Source organism: Camelus ferus, chromosome 3 (assembly GCF_009834535.1).
Source record: "Camelus ferus isolate YT-003-E chromosome 3, BCGSAC_Cfer_1.0, whole genome shotgun sequence".
NCBI classification, from domain to species: domain Eukaryota; kingdom Metazoa; phylum Chordata; class Mammalia; order Artiodactyla; family Camelidae; genus Camelus; species Camelus ferus.
The window spans coordinates 109023525-109046142 of NC_045698.1; the positions used below are offsets into that span (position 1 = coordinate 109023525).

The window sequence follows — 22618 nt, forward strand, 5'->3', positions numbered from 1 at the left end:
TAACCAAGGCAACAGCAGAGCATCTGCACCTCTGCTGACAAGTAACGTGGATCAGTTTCTTCACCGATCTGTGGCCTTCTCATGCTCAGACTCCAATTCAAGAGTCTTGAGAAGGAGCTAGGTTGTTGGATAACAGGGAGGCGGAAGTTGCTGATAGTCTGCTGGGGTGTTTTGTCTCCTTTGGGAACAAGATGTGGGCATTGTAATTGGCAGATGTGACATCAGAGGCCTTGGGTCAGAGGCAACTCCCAGCTTTAGGAGCTTGAAGAAGTCCATCCTGAGCCTTGGCTTAGCCAGCTCTGTGTTCCTGTGCCAGCTACCACTTCCTACTCAGTTTCCTCATCTGTAATGGGACGACAATAGTAGTGCCACCTTCCAGGCTTGCTGTGAGACTAAGGCCTGTAAATTGCCTAGCATAGACTGTCATATAGGAAGCCCAATAAATGTTGGCCCTCTGGGTCTTCTCGAGGAGAGAAAGAGGGTCTGGGTGCTCTGTCTTCTCATGGGCTCTTTACTACCAGGAAGGAAATGGACTCAGCCTGAAGATGGGTCCAGGATGGGAGGCAGAGAGAAAAGAAGGGACCCAGAGGGAGAATGCCAAGAGAACCATGAAGGCACAGGAAGCAGACAGGAAAGTTAGGAATTGGGGGCAGCTGCCTGAGGGCTGGGAGACCAGTGGAAAGGTCGGCTTTGGACCCAGAGAGGAACCAGAGCTGTTGGAGGCTCTCTTAGGGCCAAGGATATGGAGGTGTTGTCCCTTCCAGGACTTTGGTTCAGCCAGAATTCCTGTCCAGCGGCCCCCACAGCTTGCTGAACGTGCACTTTTACATCTGCCGCTCTTGGCCTGAATACTGGCCAGCTGAAAACGTGATTCTGGTTATTTCTCCACCATGTAAAGCAAAGACCGTGGGGAAATATGGTCACATGAAAAAGACATGAAATTTTCCTGTTCAGTGAGTGAGGCCAGAAGATGCATAATGTATGGTTTCTGAAGCTGCAGGTGGATTGAGGAGAGAGTCTGCAATCTGGGGAAACATTTAAGACTTTTGCAATTTTCAGAGGAAGAGAGAAATGCCAGGAGCATAATGTCCAATAAATAGCCCTGGCTGGATAATCTCAGACAAGCCAAGCTCAATGGCTCAGTTTCCTTATAAAAAATTCTGGAAGGAATACTCAATAAATTGTTAATAGTGCTTATCTCTAGGGAGTGGGTCTGGGAGTTGGGAGTGGGAAGAGATTTTTATTTTTCATTGTATACCCTTTTGACTTTTTGAATCCTTCACCATGTGCCTTTATTATTTTTATAATTGCAAATCAAATTATAGGGTTTGTCTTTTTAAAAATGCAGTGAAAGAGTTGGCTTAGATCATTGGTTTTCAAACTTGTTTTTCAGTGGTAGAACACTTGTCATATAATCTTACTTGGAAGACTAATGAATGTAGGACAAAGAAGAAATCAGAGCCCCTTTTGCCAGGACTCACCTGCCTCCAGCTCCCAGTTGCAGCATCTCCAAGGGATCCGTTGAACCATAGTTTGGAAATGCCAGGTCTAAATGATTTCTCTTAGGTCCCTCCCACCTCGCCAGTCCTATGCTTCCTTTATATTTAGCAAAGAACCTGGGGCATCCTCGCCCTAAGGCACAAACTGCTGCTTTCACTGCACAGCTGCAGACGCACCTTGCCCCTCTTGGGAGTCAGCACCTGGGAAGGCTGAGCTGTGCACAGGCTGTCACTCAGACTCTGGGGGATAGGAAACAGGTCAGCCTTAGATGGCCTCTCCTGGGTTGGGATGATAGAGAAATGTTAACAAATGGATTTTGCATCTCTTCCAGGTAAAACTGAAGCTGGGGCTTCGATAGGCGGGAGGCTTAGGGGTCAGTGAAACGGTGCGAGGTGGGAGAAGATTCATTCATCTTGTAGAAGTGTGGTTAGGAATGAAGACCCACTGCTTATTTACGCTATGATCTTGGTGAGTTACTTAGCTTCTTTGAGCCTCTTGCTGAATCTGTAAAAAGGGGAAATATTTGTGCCTACTGTCTAGGACTGTCACAAGGATTAAATGAGGTTGGAGGTGTAAGTGCCTGGCATAGTGCTGTGCCCATAGCAGGGGTTCAGTAAATGTTGGTAATACTCATCATCATCATGACCAAGTTCCTGGACAGGTCAGAAAATGGCCTTGCTGTTTCTTCCTATGTATTCTTAGTTAAGTCTGCAACCTCTCAGGACCTCAGCTTCTGTACTTGTAAATTAGAAGTGCTCAGGAATTGCAAATTGGTGACCTGCTGGACCAAATCTAGCATGCAAACATATTTGTTTATGCAGATAATATGTTAAAAATCAAGAAGTAGTCTCTAGAAATCTGAATTTTCCAGATTCTCTTTAAAAACTGAGCATCTGTTTTCACGGGCCTTCACTTGGCAACAGTCACTCGGGGCTGGGTGGCCACTGTCCCCACCTTTACATGGGCAGGCATACGCTTACCTTTTCAGCAGCCTCCTTCCTCTTACACCTGCCAGCCGTCTTCACACGTAGGCAGTGGTTGGTAAAGCCTAGATTAGAAGGTTTCAGGAATTCTGTGCCTTTATCATGGCCCTGCCACTTGCTCCTCCCAAGACCCTGAATGTATCCCTTCATCACTCTGGATCACCACATTGCCATCTATAATATGAGTGAGTTGACAGCCATGAAACAGAATGAAATAATGCCATTTGCAGCAACATGGATGGACCTAGAGATGATCATATTAAGTGAAGTAAGCCAGACAGAGAAAGACAAATGTCATATGTCATTTATATGTGGAATCTTAAAAAAAGAAAGAAAGAAAAGGTACAAATTTTATTTACAAGCCAGAAATAGACTCATGGACATAGAAAACAAACTGGTTACCTGGGGCAGGGGGTGGAGGTGGTAAATTAGAGGGGATAGATTAGGAGTTTGGGATTAATAGATACACATTACTATATATAAAACAAATAAAACAAGGATCTACTGTATAGCACAGGGAACTATGTTCAATTTCTTGTAATGAGCTTGTAATGGAAAAGAATGTGTGTGTGTATGTGTGTATACACACTCATATATATGTATATGTATAACTGAATCACTTTGCTGTATACCTGAAACTAACATTATAAATTGACTACACATATCAATAAAAAATAATAAATAAATAAGTGAATAAATAAATAAATAAATAAATAAATAAATAAATAAATAGAATGAGTGAGTTGAGCTTCCAGCCTCAGCTTTCTTTGAATGTTCTATTCCCTCCGTAAAGATCTACCAAACCCCTTCTATTTCCAAGAATTTTACTAGGCATTTGGGATGACACAGAGATGAATAAGCTTGGGCGTGGTCCAGAGATCTTCTATAGCCAGGCGGCCCTGAGTGTTGACTGAAGAATGGTGCCAGTTCACGGTGAGATAAACATAGAAATTGAAGATGAACATTTAGAAACTTTTATGGCAATCAGACATTGCCTTGACAGCCAGTGCCTGCTCAATGGACGCGTTTTGTTGCATGGATATAGATGAGTTCACATGTTGTCGAACTCGTGGTGAGTGACACCAGGCGCAAGCTGTATACGCATTCTAGTTACTATTGCTCTTTAACAAACTGCCCCAACACCTAATGGATTTGAACAACAGCAGTCATTTATTTGCTCATAAATCTACGATTTGAGCAGGGCTGGACAGCACAGTTCACCTGTGCTCCATACAGTGCCTACAGGGTGGCTCTGCCAGGGCCGGATGGTCCGCTTCCAGGATGGCTCACTCACATGGCTGGCTTGTTGGTGCTGGCCTTTGCTTCTCTGCCAGGGTGCATGGTGGCTGGGTTCCAATGGCCAGTGTCCTAGGAGAGCAAGGTGGAAGTGCGTGGCCTTATTATGATCTAGTCTCGGATGTCACACTGCATCTCTGCTGCTGAGAAACTCTGTTGGCTGAAGGATTCACAAAGTTCTGCCCAACTTTAAAGGGAGGGGAACCTAGATCTCACCACTTAATAGGCTTATGGGAAGGTTCTAGAAGAACACATGGGACATAAGATTTTGCTGCACTCACCTTTGGAAAACACAATCAGCCACACTACACAGAGGTGTATTCGTTTTCTGTTGCTGTGTAACAATGAGTGCAAATTTAGTGGCTTAAAACAATACACATTATTTAGCTCAAAGTCTTTTATTTTAGGTCATGAGTCCAAGTTGACGCAACTGGGTTCTCTGCTCAGGGTCTCACAAGGCTGAAATCAAGGTGTTGTTGCCAGTCTGGGCTTGTGTCTGGAGGTCTGGGGAAGAATTCACTTCCAGGCTTATTCAGGTTTTTGGTAGATTCTGTTGCTTGTGTTTGCAGGATTGGGGTCCCCATTTCCTTGCTGGCTGTCAGCCAGGGGTTGCTCTCCGCTCCTAGAGGCCACCCACACATGGCCCCTGGGGTCTGGATCTTCAAAGCCAGCGACACCGCGTCCAATTCTTCTCACCCTTTGAATCATTTGGACTTTTTATACAGCCAGATGGAGAAAACTCTTCTTTTTGTGACTAAATTATGTCAAGCTGGATAATCCCCTTTTGCCATGTAACACAACGTAATCAGAGGAGTAATATCTCATCATGTTCCAAGGTTCTGCCCACACGCAAAGGGGAGGGGAGTGTAAGAGGATGAGGGTGACTGGAAGGCATGCTTAGGATTCTGCCTACCACAGATGGTTTGGTTCGCAGTGAATTCAAAATGAAAATAAAGTAAGGAGTTCTTCATCACAGGTAGTTTGAAAGCACTGGTTTAGAACCCAGGAGAGAGGAATGACATGTATACAAATAGCTATAATTTATAACCTTAACCTTAAGGGCTAACTTCAAAAAAGAGAAAGGTAGAGAGAGTGCATTGAGAGGTCAGTGGGAGAAAAGATTACTGTGTAAGTAGAGGGGGATAGACTGTTTCTTGAGGATGTGGTATTTGAACTGAATGGTGTAAGACAGGTGTGATTGGGGTCTTTCAAAAATAAGGCAGAGGACAGGATTCCAAGATTTATGTTTCTATTGGGCACCTTTGGGTGCAAACACAAAACTGAACTGAATCTTCTGAATCCTCACTAAAGTCATTTTATTGCTTCTCTGTGACCACAAACAATGCTGCATGACAGACTACCCCATAGCTCAGTGACTTCCAACAACAATCATGTATTATTGCTTACGGGTCTGCAAGTTAGTTGGGGGATTTCTCTGGTCTTGGCTGCACTCTCTCATGCATCTCTGATCAGCCATGGGTGGGCTCAGCGGCTCTGTGGGCCTTGGCTGGGCTCTCATATCTTTGGGGGTTGGCTGGCTGTCAGCTGGTCCAGTACAACATCAGTGCCTCTCCACCTATTTCCTCTTCCAGCTGGCCCTCCCATCCTTTCAGCATACTAGCCTAGGCTTGTTTTCCTTAGAGGAGGCAGAAGAATAAAAAAGAGGGTGAAAGAGTGCAACTCGTAGACGCATAGGCTCAAAACTGGCACATTGTCACTTTTGCCTCCTTCTTTTGTCCAAAGCAAGTCACCACGCCTGTCCAGACTGAGAAGGTGGGGAGACAGACTCCATCTCTTGATAGGAGGAGCCATGGGCTTGCAGAGCTTATGGACACAGGGAGGGGTGGAGGATTGGGGCCACTTTTTCAGTCTATCTCCCACAGTCATCCTGAGAAATCGTACTGAATTCTCTAGAATAAAAGAACATGAGCCCCACCCCACAACTTCAAATCCATTGTTTCTCAAGCTAAGCAAAGGTTTTTGGAGAAATTTATGTATGAGAGACCATCTGGAAAATGTAAGGTGGTCCATTAACCAGAGTTCTGAGAAGCCAGGCTTCTGAAACAGTCTACAGTCTTCCATGTGAGTAGAAGACAAAAGAGGAGCATTTCTGGGCAACCTTATCACCTTGGCTCCTGCAGCGCCGTCCCCAGCCCGCATTATACTCATCCTTCAAAGCCCAGCCCCAGTGTGCTCTGCAGAACTGTTCCCAGAACAATTACTCTGGGAGAATAAATTATTTTCCCAGTTCCAGTAGCAGTTTTTAGAATGAAATGATTTCACATCGGGCCTTTAACATAGACAAAAACCACGTCTTTCATGATATTCCCTGAAGCACTTAACCCAAGGCCAACAAAGAGTAGTTGCACAATAAAGGATTATTAGCAGAGTGAATAGATGGATGAGCGGACGGGTGAGTAAACAGATGGATGGCAGATGCTTCGGCTGTTGACTGCAACTTTCTTTTTGAAGAATCTGATATTATCATAAACTTTATTTCCTTTCTTTCAAATCAGTATGTCAACTTGAAACCTTTTGTAGTTGTTTCATGTCTATGTGCTTTAAAGAAAAATCCAGAAAACTGATTGCAGAGGGGAGGAACCCTGTTGTGTTCTCCCTCATAAACCCCGTCATTATTAGCCTAGTGTTTCAAAACGAGGTCTATGAGTTCCTGAGGATATTAATCATTCTCTAGCTGGAGGGGGTGGGGTGGGTGGGGGAAACGCCTCATCAAATAAATTTACGAAATACTGGATTAAGCAGTTAGGCGGCTTTCTTTTTTGTGAGACTTCGCAGAGCCTTTAATATGCTAATATACGTCCAGTGTGTCTCCAAGAGAGTATTAGAATATGTAAGGGTTGAAAATTGCAAGGATTAGCTTTTGGGGAGAGAGGCAGGGTAGGGGTACAGGGAGGAAGGAGGTGTAATTTTTTTATTGTGGTAAAATATACATAATGTTTATCATTTTAACCGTTCATAAGGGTATATAATTCAGTGGCGTTAAACACATTCACAATGCTGTGTAACCATTACCACTATACCCAGAAGTTTGTCATCATCCCCAACAGTAACTCCCCCATTCTGCCAAATGATCTCTATTCTGTTTTCTGTCTCTATGAGTTTGCCTATTCTAGATGCCTCACATAAGTGGAATCATATAATATGTGCCCTTCCATGTCTGGCTTATTTCACTAGGCATAGTATTTTTGATGTCCATCCATGTTGTAGCATATTTCAAAATGATATTCTTTTTATGGCTGAGTAATATTCCATTGTATGTATGTACTACATTTTGTTTATCCCTTTGTCTGTTGATGGACACTTGCGTTATTTCTACCTTTTGACTCTTGTGAACAATGCTGCTGTGAACGCTGGCACGCAGATATCTGTTTGAGTCCCTGCTTTCATTCCTTTTGGAGACATACCTAGGCGTGGAATTGCTGGGTCATGTGATACTTCTATGTTTAAGCTTTTGAGAAACCACCAAACTTTTCCGCAGAGGTTGTACCATTTTACATTCCCACCAGCAGTGCACAAGGGTTCCAGTTTCTTTGCCAACACTTGTTATTTCCCTATCCTGGTAGGTGTAAAGTGGTACCTCCTGTGGGTTTGATTTGCGTTTCCCTAGTGACTAGCGATGTTCAGCTCTAAGAGTCCTTTATGCATTCTGAATGTAAGTCCTCTATCAAATACTTGTTTTGCAGGTGTATTTTCCAAGTGCATGGCTTGCCCTTTGAAGAACAAAGGCTTTTTAATAAATTCCAGTTTATCCATATTTTACACTGCTTGTGACCCATTTAAGAACCCTTAGAATTGAAAAAAATACATGTAGATTCTCCCCCATCCAAGAAGTGGAGCTTAATTCTCACCCGCCACCCGCCACCACACTTATACACACTTGAAAGTGGGCTACACTTAGGGATTTGCTTCCAAAAATCAGAGTAGTGAGAGAAAAAAACAGTAACTTCACCATGGAGAAACCTGGCAACCACAACTTTATACAGGTGGTAATGGTGAATATCACTAGGGTCATCATCCAGAAATCATGAACCCCGGATGTGATGTGTTGAGGAGCATTTCATCTTTGTGGTATTTTCCCCCAAATCTCATAACCCAAGTCAAATCATGAAAACCAAACCAAACAAAACAAAAAACACCAGACAAGCACATATTGGGGGACATTATACAGGATACCTAGCCAGTGCTTATCAAGATTATTGAAGTCATGAAAAGAAACAAGAACAAGGACGATCAGAGAAACTGTCACAGACCAGAGGAGTCTGGGAAGATATGACAACTAACTGTAATGTGGTGCTCTGTATTAAAACCTGGAACAGAAATAGGACATTAATAGAAAAAATGGTGAGACTCAAAGTCTGGAGTTTAGTTATCAGTAGTGTACTAATGCTGGTTTCTTAGTTTTGGCAAATGCAACATGGTAATGCAAGGTGTTAACAGTGGGGGATAACAAGTGTTGATGAGACTGTGGAGAAAAGAGAATGCTGATGCACTGTTGGTGGGAATGCAAACTGGTACAGCCCCTACGGAAAACACTTTGTGGGTTAAGGGGCAGTAGTCCTAATCAAGTCCTGAGGTTCCCCAGAATAAAGACTTCTCTTAATATTTAAAAAAAAAAAAAAAAAAAAAAGAACCCTTTGCCTAAACCCAGGTCACTGAAATTTGCTTGCATATTTTCTTCTACAAATTTTATAGTTTGGCTCTTATGTGTAGGTCTGTTGTCCATTCTAAGTTTTGTGTATGCTGTGAGTAAGGGTTGAGGTTTATTTTTTGGCATATGGATACCTAATTTTTGGACACCATGTGTTGGCAAGATTATCCTTTCCACATTGGATTTCCGTAGCCACCTTTGTTCATAACCAGCTTCTTACATATCTGGACTCTCCACTCCATTCCCGTTGATCACATCTCTTTCTTTACTCGAGAACCATCCTCCCTTGGTCACTGTAGCCCTAGTGCAGGCCTTGAAATTAGGACATATTAAGTTCTCCAACTTTACTCCTCTTTTTCTAAATTGGTTTTAGCTGTTCTTCTAGAGCCCGTGCATGTCAGCTTCTACAAAGACTGCACTGAGTCTCTAGATGAATTTTGAGAAGATTGACATTTTAACATCTAGTCTTCTGATCCATAAATTTGATATATCTCTCTCTTTGTTTAGATCTTTGGCTTCTCTCGGCAGTATTTTGTGGTTCTCAGTGAATAGGTCTTGCACAGTTTTGTTAAATTTATCCCTTAAGTAGTTAGTATTTTTGATGCCATTGTAAGTGGTATTTTTTTTAATTTCCATTTCCAATGTTTCACTGCTGGTATTTAGAAACAATTGGTTTTCATAGGTCAACTTTGTATCCTGTGACACTGCTGAACTCATTAGTCCTACTAGTGTTTTTGTAGAGTCCTTAGGATTTTTAAAAATAGATAACCATGTCAAGTTAACCGTGTTACTTTGACTCCATTCTGCAGTCAAAGAATGGAGACCTAGAAAGACAAGGGACCTGCCTCCCGTCTCACTGTTCATAAACACAGAGCGAGGAGTCTGAAACTTGGGTCTTCTGGGTTCTCCTTCAGGGTCCTCTTCACCGCACCAAGTTGCTTCTCAGGATTTCAGGCCTCAAGAGAAGAAGCTTGTATCAGTTAAGATTAGATCTGAATGGCTTAAACGCAAAAGAAGTTTATTTTCCTCTGACTTTAAAAAGTCTGGAGATTTGCAGCCCAAGGCTGGTATGATGGTTCTGCTCTGTAAATTCCTCAGGAACCTAGGTTTCTTCCCACAAATAGCTTCACCATCCCTAGGCTTTCGATCGCCATCCAGTGATCCAGTATGGTGGCATTTGCATTCTGGGCAGCAAGATTGAAGGAATAAAGAAGAGGGGAAAGGTGCACACCAGTGATTTCTTCAGGTGGGTTCCATGGAGAGCTGCACAGCTCCTGTCCTCACTATCTCACTATATCACTGGATAGAACCCAGTTGGACCACCTCAAGCTGCGAGGATGTCTGGGAGATACCATCTTTAGTCTGAGCAGTCATATTCCCGGCGGAAATCCCTGTTACCGTGGAAGAAGAGAACAGCTGCTGGGGAACATATAGCAGTTTCTGCCACAACCTAAAGGTTAGGAATCCAGAAAGGAAACAGTTTGAAAATGAAAGGAGAAAGAAAGGTGGAAGTGTTCAAAGCCTGTTGCATCTTTTACAAATCACCTTAGGATCTGGTGAGCCAGCCCTAGGTAGTTTTATAGCCATTAGGTTGACCTGAAGCCATTTAGTCAGAGGATAAATTTAATCCTCAGAACCCCTTATTGTATGAAATCCTTGTGACTGTATTAGACTGCCTAATCACGGATGACCTTCCTTCATCTAGAGAAGATAAAGCAAAGATGTCTCCTCGTTCATTCAGTTGACAGAATTTGCTGTCTCCTACCCTCACAGAGCTCACAATATGAGGAGAGACGGACTAATGAAATAAGCCCCCTGAATGAATGTGAAATCACAAAGGAGCTCTAAGGGCACCCCCAGGGACTGTGGTCTAGCCCGGGAGATCAGGGAAAGCTTGTCTGAGGATTTGGATTCATCTCTGCAGGAGTGGCTACTTTCATAGCAGAGTCGTGTGTTCTGAGAAGACCATCCTTTGTGCCATCGTGGGTACACCTGCATATGCTGCTTGGGGCACTGTATGTCTAGGAGCTCATTATTTAAGGATGACGATGCCAAAGTGAGAGTAAGGTGGGGGTTGGGGAGGTGGAGGTACTGTTCAGAGTTTCAGAGTCCTTTGTGGCTTACACCTCAAGAGAAATGGAGAGGGGGGAGGAGTTCAGACGTTCCAGGATGGCAGGTGGAGGAGACCAGGGTCGTAGTCTAGTCAGAGACTTCCCTCGTGGGCCAGGAAGGAGCCCAAGGAGCTCAGTACTAGGAGGAGTTTTCTGAGACCTACAGTCATCTGTATGGAGGAAGGGAGCTTCCTATCCCGTAAGTGCCCAAGTCGATCTCAGGGACCATCTGTGTGCTGTAACAGAGAAAGGATTCCTGGGCCCAGTGGCCCATCAGAGGAGACAGCATCTCAGCTGCCACTCAGCATTCTGGTCCTGTGACTATGAGGCATGGCACAAGGGGGCCCCTAGCAGTTGTGGATGAGGGGAGGGCAGCACCAGAGGAGGGGACAGCCCTCCACCACCTTCTGCTTCTCTCCTTCCCCCTGCCTCGGGGCACCTTTGCAAGCAGTGAGCAGCAAGCCAGCCTGAAGACATCAACCAGTGGGCCACTACCTGCCCGGTGTACTTGGGAATTCGCTCTTCCAGCTTAAGGCAGGTGTGGCTGTTGGGTCCTGTCCTGTCCTCTGGCCAGCCTTAGTTGACTAGTAAGGGCTGCGAGGAGTACAGTGTTGAGAAGGATTCTTGGGGTCTGGGACCCATGGGAAAAGGTATTACAGTAGGCCAGCAGTGCCTGCCTTTGTCCTGGCATGACTGTGAGGAAGAAATGGGATAATACAGGTAAAGATGCTTTGTAAGTTGCAAAGGGCTATCCAAATAATAACTAATAATGGTAGCTATGATTTTTAGTGCTTCCTAAATACCAGACACTGTTGAGAGCGTCACTTCTCACAGTAACCCTGCCGTTAGATACTGTTGAAAGCTCCCATTTTACAACGGAGGAACCACAGTTTGGAAAAACAGTGTCACTTGCCTAAGGTCGCACAGCTAGTAAGCAGTAGAACTGTGTCGCAAGCTTAAGTGCTTCTGACTCCAAAGCAAGTGCTCTTACAGACTTTGTTTTGCTGTCTTCAGAATGTAGGCGATTATGATTGTAGTTATTACTATTAATAGAGCGACTAGTCTATTACTTGGTAGCTCAGCCCTAATTCCCCAACTGACGGGATGTGTTTGCGGCCATTTTTTGGTCCCTGGAAGGCTGGAACTTGCCTTCTGCTCAGCCTACCAGTTTTGCCTGCCTTCCCCTTGACCCAGCCAGATCTGCTCTGCAGAGCGATGTAATGACCCTCAGTTTTGCTCCATTCGCCAAGCCTCTGAGAAGAATGCTTTTTAGACGGCTTCCTCGGGTTGTTTACATGTCAGCTAGACTGAGATTTTCAAGACCCCTTGTGAACAAGGCACAGACATAAGATTCACTTCCACAAGTTGTCCTTTCCTGAGAGCCGAGCAGGCCCCTCGCACCTTTCCAGGCACGGAGACGTGGGATCAGTGGGCCGACGTGTGTGCTCAGAACCATTCGCTGTGATGATTGCACTCATGTGGTGTTTGGCAGTTTGCAGAACACTTTCCTATCGATTTTCTCTCCAAGCCTCAGTTTTGTCATCTACAAAGTGGCTATCATGATAATAATAGTAAAGTCTCATCTTTTGAAAGGATTAGGTTATCATAAACTCACTTAAGGTGAAAATAGCATAAAATCAGAATCACCCTCGACAGTCACCCATGGAATGTAAAGACAAACCACCTCTCAGAAACCCAATTTATGCAGTTTTCCCTCCAGCATTAAAACTGATGACTATTTCTTTGGTTGAAGTCATTGCAGTGCCTTCTGAGGTAATGAAAACAGTTATCTTCCAAGAGTGGGCTCGCTCGGCACCAAAGTGCTCACAGTACCAGAGGCCAGAGAGAATGAGGCCCCTGGGGACACCATCCAAGGTACAGACTCGCTGAGCACAGGGACAGGATAACCGCCAGACTCCCCAGTTAAGATTTCTCTCTCTTTCTTTTGGACCCTGTGTCACTGAATTCCTGAAGCTCAAATATATATATGATACAGTTCCATTAGGTCTGACTTCCCGACTTTCTGTCTATGAACAGGATTAAAACTTGAGAATAACACGTGATGAAACAAGCAACAGGCTAGGTGAGGGGACATCTAGGCTCAGTCCCCAGGTCAGCCTCCCCACATCTGTGGACCTGAAAGATGAACATATCACCCGTGTTCAAGTTCCTAGGCTGTATTTCTTGACAGCAGACTTGCAGGACCCTTGCGATTCTATTTTGAAAAGACAAAAATGCTTGTGTCCCGCTTCTGCCTTGCTGTCTAAACTGGCCTCATCTCTGCCTGTACCGCTGTGATAGCCCCCCACCCCATGTTCCACCCTTCCTCCTGGCCTTCTAATCGCTTCTCCACTTGGCTACAAGAGAGCTTTCCAAATGCACCCTGATCTTGCCACCTTCTGCAAAATACTTGATTTCCAGGTGCTTCTGGGGAAAGAAAAAGTCCTGATCCTTGCCCACCTCTCATCCCTACCAGGGTTCCCCTCCTTCTCTGTGCAGCACACATGCTGCTCTTCTTCTAGTTCCTCCTGTGCTTCACATTTGCTCAGCCACAGGGCCTTTGCACATCCTCCCTTTCCTCTGTCCACAATGTTCTGTTCTCCTCTCTGCTGAGTTAATCCTGATCATACTCCATCCGTTTCTTCAGGGGAGCCTTTTGTGACTTTGCTGTCTGGATCAGACCCTCCTGAGCTGATGTGATCTGAATGAAAAGGACTCTCTGCACCATGTACCTTTCTTTTTTGCACAGACCACTGTAACTATTTAAATTTCTTTGTGGTTCTGGATTAAAGTCTATATTCCCTGCTGCCACACACACTACTCTAAGCTCTATGAGAGCCGGGTCCTTATCTGTTTTGTTCACCAATGTATTCTTTACAGCTTGCACAGAGACTGGCACGTGCTAGTATCCATTAAACATTTAAGTGGAGAGATGGATGGATGGGTGAGAAACCCAGATGAACATTATCACATTATCAGAGTGGTGTTGTTTGCTTGTTTTTCCTGTGATAAAACCTTTGGAAACTTACTCTGAAGGAAATGATACAAGTTGCAATCATTCTTTTAGAATGAAAGGGAAAAGTTACTGAAGGCTCCATATGCCCTTTAGATAATAGGTATTATGAAATACCTTGGCTCTTTTTCTCTCTGCTGTTTAAGTGTTTTAATGAGCTCTCACACCCTAAGAAGCAAATGACCTTTTCTAAAGCCATCTGCACAAAACAAAAGGGTGAATTGGACCGGTGGGATGGTTCTGCCCTTGGAAGTACTGTCAGCCTTTTTAAACAACGGTTCCTATTTGTGTATGAGCTCGCCCTCTTAGGGAAAGGGGCCCCGTCCAGACTGCAGATTCCAGCATCCTGCTGTTGAGACCACAGAGTTATTGGAGCGAGGAAAATTGATTGTTGGGTGGAACAGCAGGACCTGCCTGACGTGGGCCGGGCCAGCCCACTCCTGTGGTTGCTGGGTTAGAGTGCCCCGTCCATTCATAAATCGTACCCTTTAGGTGTGATTGCTTATACTGCTTGGTCCTGGTTGTCATGAAAGGTCGGTTTTCTCAGAACAGCAGCCTACTAGATGAGTGCTGGGGTTAGGTGAGCTCCCTGCAGTCTGACTTGTGGCGGGGAGTGATCCTCAGCCAGCAAATTTCCTCTGAATGAAAACAAGATGTTTCTCCCTGCATCTCTCCCAGGAAGAGGGGGATTCTAAAGTTAATTACTGGTGGCTAGGTAGTAACATTTTATTTTATTCTTGGAGCTCTACTCCAGCCTATTCCTTGCTTAGACACCTCTCATGGCTCCCACCTGCCAAACAGCTCAAACGTAGGACCCTCAGATTCCAGTCCAGACTTCCTGGCCTCCCTGCTCTTTTGCATCCTATTCACCCCATCCAAATCAGGCTCCTTGCCATTATGTAAACAGGTCCTTTACTTTCTAACCTCCATCTCTCCACACCTGCTAGAGCTAGACTCCATCCCCCTCCAGCTAGACTCCATTCCCCAATTGCCACCAGTCAAAATCCTACCCATCCTCCAAAGCAACTCTCAAAGATCTTACTTCTGCAGGAATTGTCCCCTAATGGTCTTAGGTAGAATTTCACCTTTGGCTCTTGTAAATACCTCTAGAATTTACCTGTACAACTGTCAAGGCACTCACGTTACAGTGTTGTGTGGTTTTTTTCTTTCTTCTATCTATGCTGTTTGTTGAGGCCACGAATTATCTTACTTTATTTCCCCCACAGTTCTTTAGGTCTTCAATTCATCAATGAAGTCATCCTCTTTTGTGGGGGGAATGAATAAATAAAAACAGTTCGGGGGGAGGGTATAGCTCAGTGGTAGAGTGCATGCCTAGCATGCATGAGGTCCTGGGTTCAATCCCTAGTACCTCCATTAAATAAATAAATAACCTAATTACCCCCACCAAAAAAAGATTAATTAAAAAAAAAAAAAACAGTTCATCTTATGTCCTTAAAACTCATGAACAAAGTAGATTTTTCCAATTGTCCAAACCCCCTTGCTTCAAGTAACTTTATGCTTTCGGCTAAATTAAGCCCTACCTGGCCCTCTTTGAAGTGTAACCTTGAAGGCAACCTTGAGGGGAATGCTTTGCTGTGTGTCTGTGTGTGTGTATGAAGGTTATTAGAATAATCCACTTAGCAGATAAACAAATGTTTGGAATTATATAGAGTCATCTAAGCCTCAAAGCACAATCATTCCAGCGCTTTTATAGGGTTTTTGGAGAGGAGAGTTAATAGTGGGGGGAACTCTCCTAAAATTGGCAGCAGAATCTAATCCGTTATACGTCCTCAGACCCTGGGTGAAGCAGGTGACTTGCTCAGTTTTCCTTTAAGCATTGCCATTTTCAAAGGGACAGCCCTTTTCCCATTGTTTTGAAGACACTAGCCAGCTGAGTGTCCTCTCTGAGCTGAAGATGCCGCATCTGCAGTGTCGGGATTAGAGTACATACTTTAACAGATCTTTCTCCTTGGGCAGAAGACAGTTGGCTCACTTCACCACCTTTCTTCCGTCCCTCCAAAGGATGTAAGGCACGCTAAAAGTGGTTAAACAAAAGATTAAAATTCCATTTGTGTGTGTGTGTGTGTGTGTGAGTGTGGCTGTTTGAACACTAATCGATTCTTTCAGTGAAATGTTAAATAAAAGCATGCAGATACCAGAAGCAGTTGTTTAGAGCAGCCAGTCGAAATCCATTTCCAATTTATCGTTTAATGTGATTTCCACATTAATTCTGCCAGCCACCTCCACAAACTCTCCCTCACCTCCCTTGCCCTGTGCTCCTTCCCAACCCTTGTGCTTCCTGTAGCAGAAGGACATTTGGAAACAGAGGGGAAGGCAAGTAGCAAAAGATGGTTGCTCAGGGAGTCGGGGGATTCAGCTCAAGTGGTAGAGCACATGCCTAGTGTGCGTAAGGTCCTGGGTTCAATCCCTAGTACTTCCATCAAAATAAATAAATAAACCTAATTACCCCCCCCAAAAAAAAAAACACAATAAATTTTAAAAAGATAGTTGCTGAAGGAAAATAATCACAGCCTTTATAGACAATTCCGGGACCTGTCAAATTAAAGAAACTTAAAATTACCTCTGGATTGAAATCCAAATGTGCCTCTTTGCATAAGATTAAGTGATTGCTGTTGTGTAAGAATCGCTGTCTTCTGAGAAGCATTGTTGCATGTTTTTCTTCTTGCAAAGGGTCTGTGGCATTGTTCCTATTGTAGAATGCCACTATTAACTAAGAACTTTCTTCTTTCCCAAAGGACAGTGAATTTCCACATGGGCATATGACCTCCTGTTAATGAGGAAACTCTCTAAATCCTGTTATCAGCAATAGCCAGTTAAATGGGCTCAGGTGTCAAATACGTTCCCACTGCAGAGCCCAGTTTTATTATTAGATTCCCATCCCTCTCCTTTCCCCCCAAACGTGACCATCACAAACACCAGGTCATAAAGTTTCTCTAAAAATAGCACATTATGACTTGTACTGCTTTACTGAAGAGGGCCTCACTTTGTCCCAGACGCTGAGCTGGATGCGCTATGGAGATGATTCGCTCACTTCATCCTCTCCACGACCTGCGGGTTAGTCAGTTACTTTCCCCTGTTTATCAGTCAAGGAAACTGGGGTCCACCTGCCCACGAAGTAAAACCTAGGTTTTTCCAACTCTGGAATCAGAATGCTCTGAGTCATAAGACTCGACTTCCAGCCCCACTGTTGCATACTCATTCACTCAGTCATTCACCTGATGTTTACCGAGGGCCTCAGGTATCGGCCGAGGAACGCACAGTGATGAATCAAAACAGACATGCCTCTGCCTTCCAGGAGCTCACAGTCTAACCCAGGGAGAGAACACCCAGATCTGGTTTGGTGCTTGGGGCTGGCAAACTATGGGATTTAGGGCAACTCTGTTCTACTCTGTTAGCCTCAGATTTCATATCTGTAAGTGAGGCAGCTGGATTTTGACAAGTGCTTTTCCACCTTTATTGTGAATCAAAATCACATGGGAAATGTGTTTAAAAAATCTATCTTCCTGGCCTCTTGTGCCAGGTACTTTGATTTAATGATACAGCCCAGGAATTTATATCTCTAATGAGGGTTCCGTGTGCCCAGAACCACCCTATGAGAGTGACTGATCTGGCTGTCAACCCCATTAGTGCCTACACGGGATCTGTGTTGTCACGTCTGTACCCCCAGTGCCTAGCACAGTGCCTGGCACAGAGGAGGTCTTGATAAACATTGGGGATAGTTTGAATGATCTATCTGTGGGGTTTCCATGGATGAACCTCAGAGATTCCTGACCACAATTTCTGGATAGGATTCTAAAGGCCCTTTGGGCTCTGAACGCTCTGTGATTTTAGGATTGAAACCAATTCTTTCTCTTACCCAAAGCTCAGACCTATTATTAGAAATTTTTTTAACCTTTGTAGTAAAACTTGAGTCCTATATCAAAGTGATTTGATGAGATGATGTCAATTTACAGTATATTCGTAAAATCCCAAGGGAATTGGTACTCACATTCTCTGTAGAAATTCTGAGAGTGCTCCTGATGTGCAGTTTGTGAGTTTCTCGGTTTATCTGACAGTACCTTTTGGGCAGGTAGTGCTGTCTCCATCTTCCAGGTAGGAAAATCGGGATGCCAGTGACTCTTGTAGCTTGTCCAAGGTCACACTGCAAGGACTCTCTCCACTCAAAATCAGCCTGGAAGTCAAAGAACATGGCTTTCATCCTCTGGCCTGCTTATGTGGCCTGGGTTGGGTAGCTTGGCCTCTTCGAACCTCAGTTTCCCCATCTATAAGATGGGAGAGGGGTGGGCTAATTGTTTCTGAGCAGCTGCTTAGGTGGGATATTTGCGGACCCCCTACTAACTACATGCTCAGGCATGCAAAAGGCCTGTGTCAGCAGGTTCCAAAGTCCTCTTCATCTAGGAGAGAGGTAAGGACTAATGAGACCACATAAAACAGGCCATGTCTGAAATGACTCCAGAGGGACATACATCACTAAGGCAAAGGCAGCGAGGTGGTAGATGCCATCAGAAAAAATATTCCTAAAACTTTGGAACCTTGGTTCTCTACTCTATCAGTTCTGAGAACGAGATTCAAGGGAGTTCACTTCTCTGCAGTCACAACTGTGGGATTCAATCCTGTGCCCCATTCTCAGCAGCGCAGGAAGAATTTCATGAGCATATGGAGAAAACAGTGTCCCTCCTGGAATCTTAGACTCTTGAAATGTCCTTTTAAAGATCGCCTAACCCTTGCCACTCCAAATGTCCTTTGGGTATCAGTGGCATCATGTGGGAGCTTGTTAGAAAAGCAGATTCTCAGGCTCCAGACTTCCTATATCAGAATCTGTGCTTAACAAGCTCCTCACATGTTTGTACTCCGCATGATGATCTGAGAAGCGCTGGCCCTAACCTAGCACTTGACTCCCCTCCTTCACATTCTGAAGAACTGGCGAGCATCCTCTTCCTGGTTTCCTCTAATGCTTTCTTCCAAGTGGCTCTGTTTCATCCTAACACCAATCCAACTTTTGGAATTTCTTCTCTATCTAAGCTAACCTCTCAGTCATTCAGTAACTTCTGCCCTTGGTACTCACTCTAGCCTCGGCACCTCACAGAACAAGATAAATCCTCCTGTGTACCCCATGGTCTCTCATCTCCTAGCCCTTGTACAACACAGTTTCTAATCTTCTTCATCCGGAATACATACCTGTATGCACATTGCAGGCTCACTGGGGCCAGGCAAGTAACACAAATGAGAGATGAGAGCCAGGTGAAAGGCACTAAGGAATGGTGGGGACTGTGACAAACTGGAGGGCCATGTGCTGTCTAGCAGGCCAGCTGCTGTTGCTGGCCCAGCTCAGTCGGAGCATTGACATGTCTTCTGAGTTTTCAAGAGAAGCCAAAAATCTTGATTAAAACAAACAAACAAAAAACTTAATTTTTTCATGCTAGCAATTAAAAAAAAACTCTCAAAAGCCACAATATTAAAAAAAAAATCTGAGATATTGTGTTTACTGTGATCACATCTAAAGTTTATGTGACCTTTAATGAGCAATATCTGCTCATCTTGAGTACAAGAGCCCAGATGTGGCCTCACCAGCACACAGCAGGCAGGATTTTGACCTCCATCATTCTAGACTAGTAATTCTCAAACTGGAGTGTGCATCAGAGCATCTCAGAGGACTTAAAACTCAAATCCCGAACCCCACCCCTGGAGTTTCCACTGCTGCTTCTTGGGTGGGGCCCAGGAATCAGCATTGCCAACAAGTTCCCAGCTAGGCTGGGTGGTGCTCATTCACATTTTGGACACCACTTTAGATTGGTGCCTTCCATTAAGGTGGCCTCAGTTTGCAGAACCTCTTTAGTTCCACCAGTGACCTAAAGTCGTCAAAGAAGTTCCCAGTCTTTAGTTAGCAGAAGAGGGAAAAGGAATTGGGAAGGAGGGCTGGAGGAAAGATGGCTAAACAGCTCCTAATCGATCAGTTGTGACATTTAGAGGTATCGTATTTACCTTGGGCAGATCCCTGACCCATTGCAAGACTGAGTTTTCCTGTCCATGAAATGGGGAAGTGGCCCCAGCTCAGCCTCTAAGTATATGTGTTCACTTGTTTGGAGGTTTGATTGTCAGCTTGTTTTTAGCAGAGGTCCTTTTTAAAATGAAATCCCACATGGAATCCCTGTATACAAAACAGATGCATTGCTGGGTGGATTGAAGGGGAGGTCAAACTCTTAGAACCTCCAGCTTCCCACAGCAGCACTGAGGGGTCTCCTGCAGCAATGTAGCTCAACACAGCTGCAACCTGCTGACGGAACTTCCAGCTTAGCTCCTGTGATTTCTCAGACCCCGAGAGCTGTTTACAGGCACGTGGCCTTTGTTTTTGCAGTTTTCCTTCCCTCTCCAACCACGACATTCCAGCATGCCCACTTTCAGAATTTTCTTCTTGCAACTCAGAGAGGTCTGTAGGAGAGGAAACACCAAGGATCGTGGTTGTCATCAGAGCTGTTGTAAGGATATTGAGCCGTCGTGGAAAATCTGCTAATGCAGGGATCAGCCGGAGCCTTAATAAACAGGCGTGGGGTTGATTTTATTCCAGTGGCTTCTTGTTAGTACTAATGGTCCAGCCTGCCACGTGTGCAGGGCCTCAGGAGTTAATTATATAGGAAATAGGACTAGTGGGTGCTGCCTGCCACAGTGGCAAGAGCAGGTCTGCGGGGTTTTTAATGGGCAAGGTGATGTGGGAAGCTTTGTGCATTTAGGTGAACACAGAAAATAATTAAACAGCTGTGTGGAGCAGTGTTACCTTGGGAAGTCTTCCTTAGCCAAGCCTTCTGGGGCCAAGCCTTCAGACTTGATTCTTGGCATGGGAAAGCATCTGGCACCTTCTGATGACCCCAGACACTGGAATGCAGCCTCCTTTAATTAGGGAAACTGCTTCCTAATGGGCCCACCAGGATGGGCTCACGTCCCGGAACACATAATAAATGCCTTCAGTGCCCAGCCCCCCAGGGACTGCTCTCCTGTTGCTGCCGTATATTCCTGTCTTCTTTCAGCCGTCCGAGTGATTGATTGTTTAGACCTTCCACACACATTTGCCAACTCTTCCCTTCCTCTTTGGGACTGCAGAGATGACCTAGACCTGACTTCTCCTCCTTGCTCTGTGCACCTTGGGCCTAGCCCTGCTACGCTCCACCCACACCTGAAAGTCTATGCCCCAGCCGTGTGCTCGGCCTGCCTCTCATTTCGGCTTGTCTGAAGTCCAGTCCAAAGGCCCTCATGTCCATAAAACCTTCCCCAGTTCTCCCTGGTGGAAACAAAGTCCTGTGGCACTTCCTCCAGTGCTCTCACCCAGGGGTCACTTCCTCTGCCCTGTCCAGTACAGAGCCACTAGTCACCTGGGGCTGTCGAGCCCTTGGAATGGAGCTGAATTGAGATGAACCCAAGTGTAAAATATACACTGGATTTTGAAGACTTAGCACAAAAAGAAAAATACCTCAAGTCTTTTCCACTGCATGTTGAAATGATAATATTTTCAATGGAGTATATGGAGCTAAATGAAATATATTACCAAAACTCAATTCACCTCTTTTTAAAAAAATTTTTTTTAATGTGAATACGAGAAGTTGTAAATCTCCATATGCAACTCACATTTGTGGCTCGTGTTATGTTTTCTGCTGGACAGCGTCACACCTGTCGCTTTCTCTTTTCCGTGAAAGGAACGTCTGGCCATCTGTTTTCTCTCCCGCTGGTTTGTGAGTTCCAGGAGGGTGGACACTGCATGCCCGTCATCTTTCTGACCCTCGCACACCTGGCTGGCACAGTGCGGGACTAACGAAGCTCCACTGAGGGAATTAATAAAGGAACAAATGATGGCAGATGTTAAATCAATACCAAAAGCTTCCTGAGGTGGTGTAATTTCTGGGTCTCTGTTAGGCAAAACTTATTTCCTCTTTTCTTCTTTTTCACAGTTTTTGCCTTTTTTTTTTTTTAAGGGCTCACACAATCTGCCAAAGAAGACCTTTTTCTTGGGAGATGGGCAGAAGCTGAAGGACTGGCATGACAAAGAAGCCATCAGAAGGGATGCCCAGCGCGTAGGTATGCAAAGCACGGTCCTGTGAAGAGTGTTTGCATGTGTGTATGTGTGTCTGTGTGTTTAGTGGGCACGTCTGGGCCTCCTGTTGACTGTGTCTCCTTTGCCATCATCCCTTCCCCTGGTTCCCAGGATCCCCCTCATCACCTGTTAGCTGACCCCTTCCTCCACTCACATCCCCAGATCCACTGCCTTCCGGAATTTGCCCTGCTACCTTTATGGTGATAGAAAATGTCTCCCTCCTAAAAGATACTTTACCCCTAAAATAAGGAGTAGTAATAATAAGAGCCAACATTTATTGAATGACTGCGATGAACAAGGCCCATGGTCCACACTTTGTGCATTTTCTTTGCTCATCCTCCTTTGTAGCTTATTTGACAAGAAGGGACCTGGAGCTCAGAGAGGTGGGGTAATTCGCCTACAACCATGCAGAGAGAGAGAGAGGCAGGCTTGGGATTTGAACCTAGGTCTGGAGACCTGAATTTATCTCTACCCAGCTCTGCAGCCACAAGGTTGAATGGATTTAGTAGGCTTAAGCTGAAGGTTTCTTCAACTAATTAGCCTTTGGGACAGTTCCTGTTACACTGGGGAGTGGGTAAGAGTTGGTGGGGTGGTACAGAAATTATGGAGAGTCACTCCAGACAGCCCGGCTAGGAGTCAGGGGAGCAGCTCTGACACCGCTTCCCCACCATGTGACCATCAGATAAATTCCATCCTCTTGCAGCCTCAGTTTCCCCATCTGTCAGCAGGACTTCTGCTTTACTTTGACAACTTGAGGGCGATGTTGTGAAGGTGACAAGTAAAGTGTAGCTGTAGAATACTGGAAACACCATGGAAATGGGAGGGATTGGTATTTTATTGAGTTTTATCTCAATTAAAATTACCCACCACTGTTGATTTTTTGAAAAAAAAAGTTACCCTGTGACAAAACTGGATTATAATAAGGCTCTAAATAGAGCTGATATA

At 44.8% G+C, this 22618-nt stretch overlaps 1 protein-coding gene across 3 annotated transcripts in view; it reads left to right on the forward strand.

Annotated features, from left to right (window-relative positions):
• The window catches only part of GALNT10 (polypeptide N-acetylgalactosaminyltransferase 10), a 260526-nt gene that overhangs the window by 124500 nt on the left and 113408 nt on the right, over positions 1–22618 (forward strand). For all 3 annotated transcript variants that reach the window (XM_032477168.1, XM_032477167.1, XM_032477166.1), the window contains one exon: positions 21555–21657. Coding sequence is in view for 2 of the 3 variants with exons in the window: in XM_032477167.1 (XP_032333058.1) it covers positions 21555–21657 (103 nt within the window). In the remaining variant the exon portion in view is untranslated. The remainder of the gene's footprint in view (positions 1–21554; positions 21658–22618) is intronic.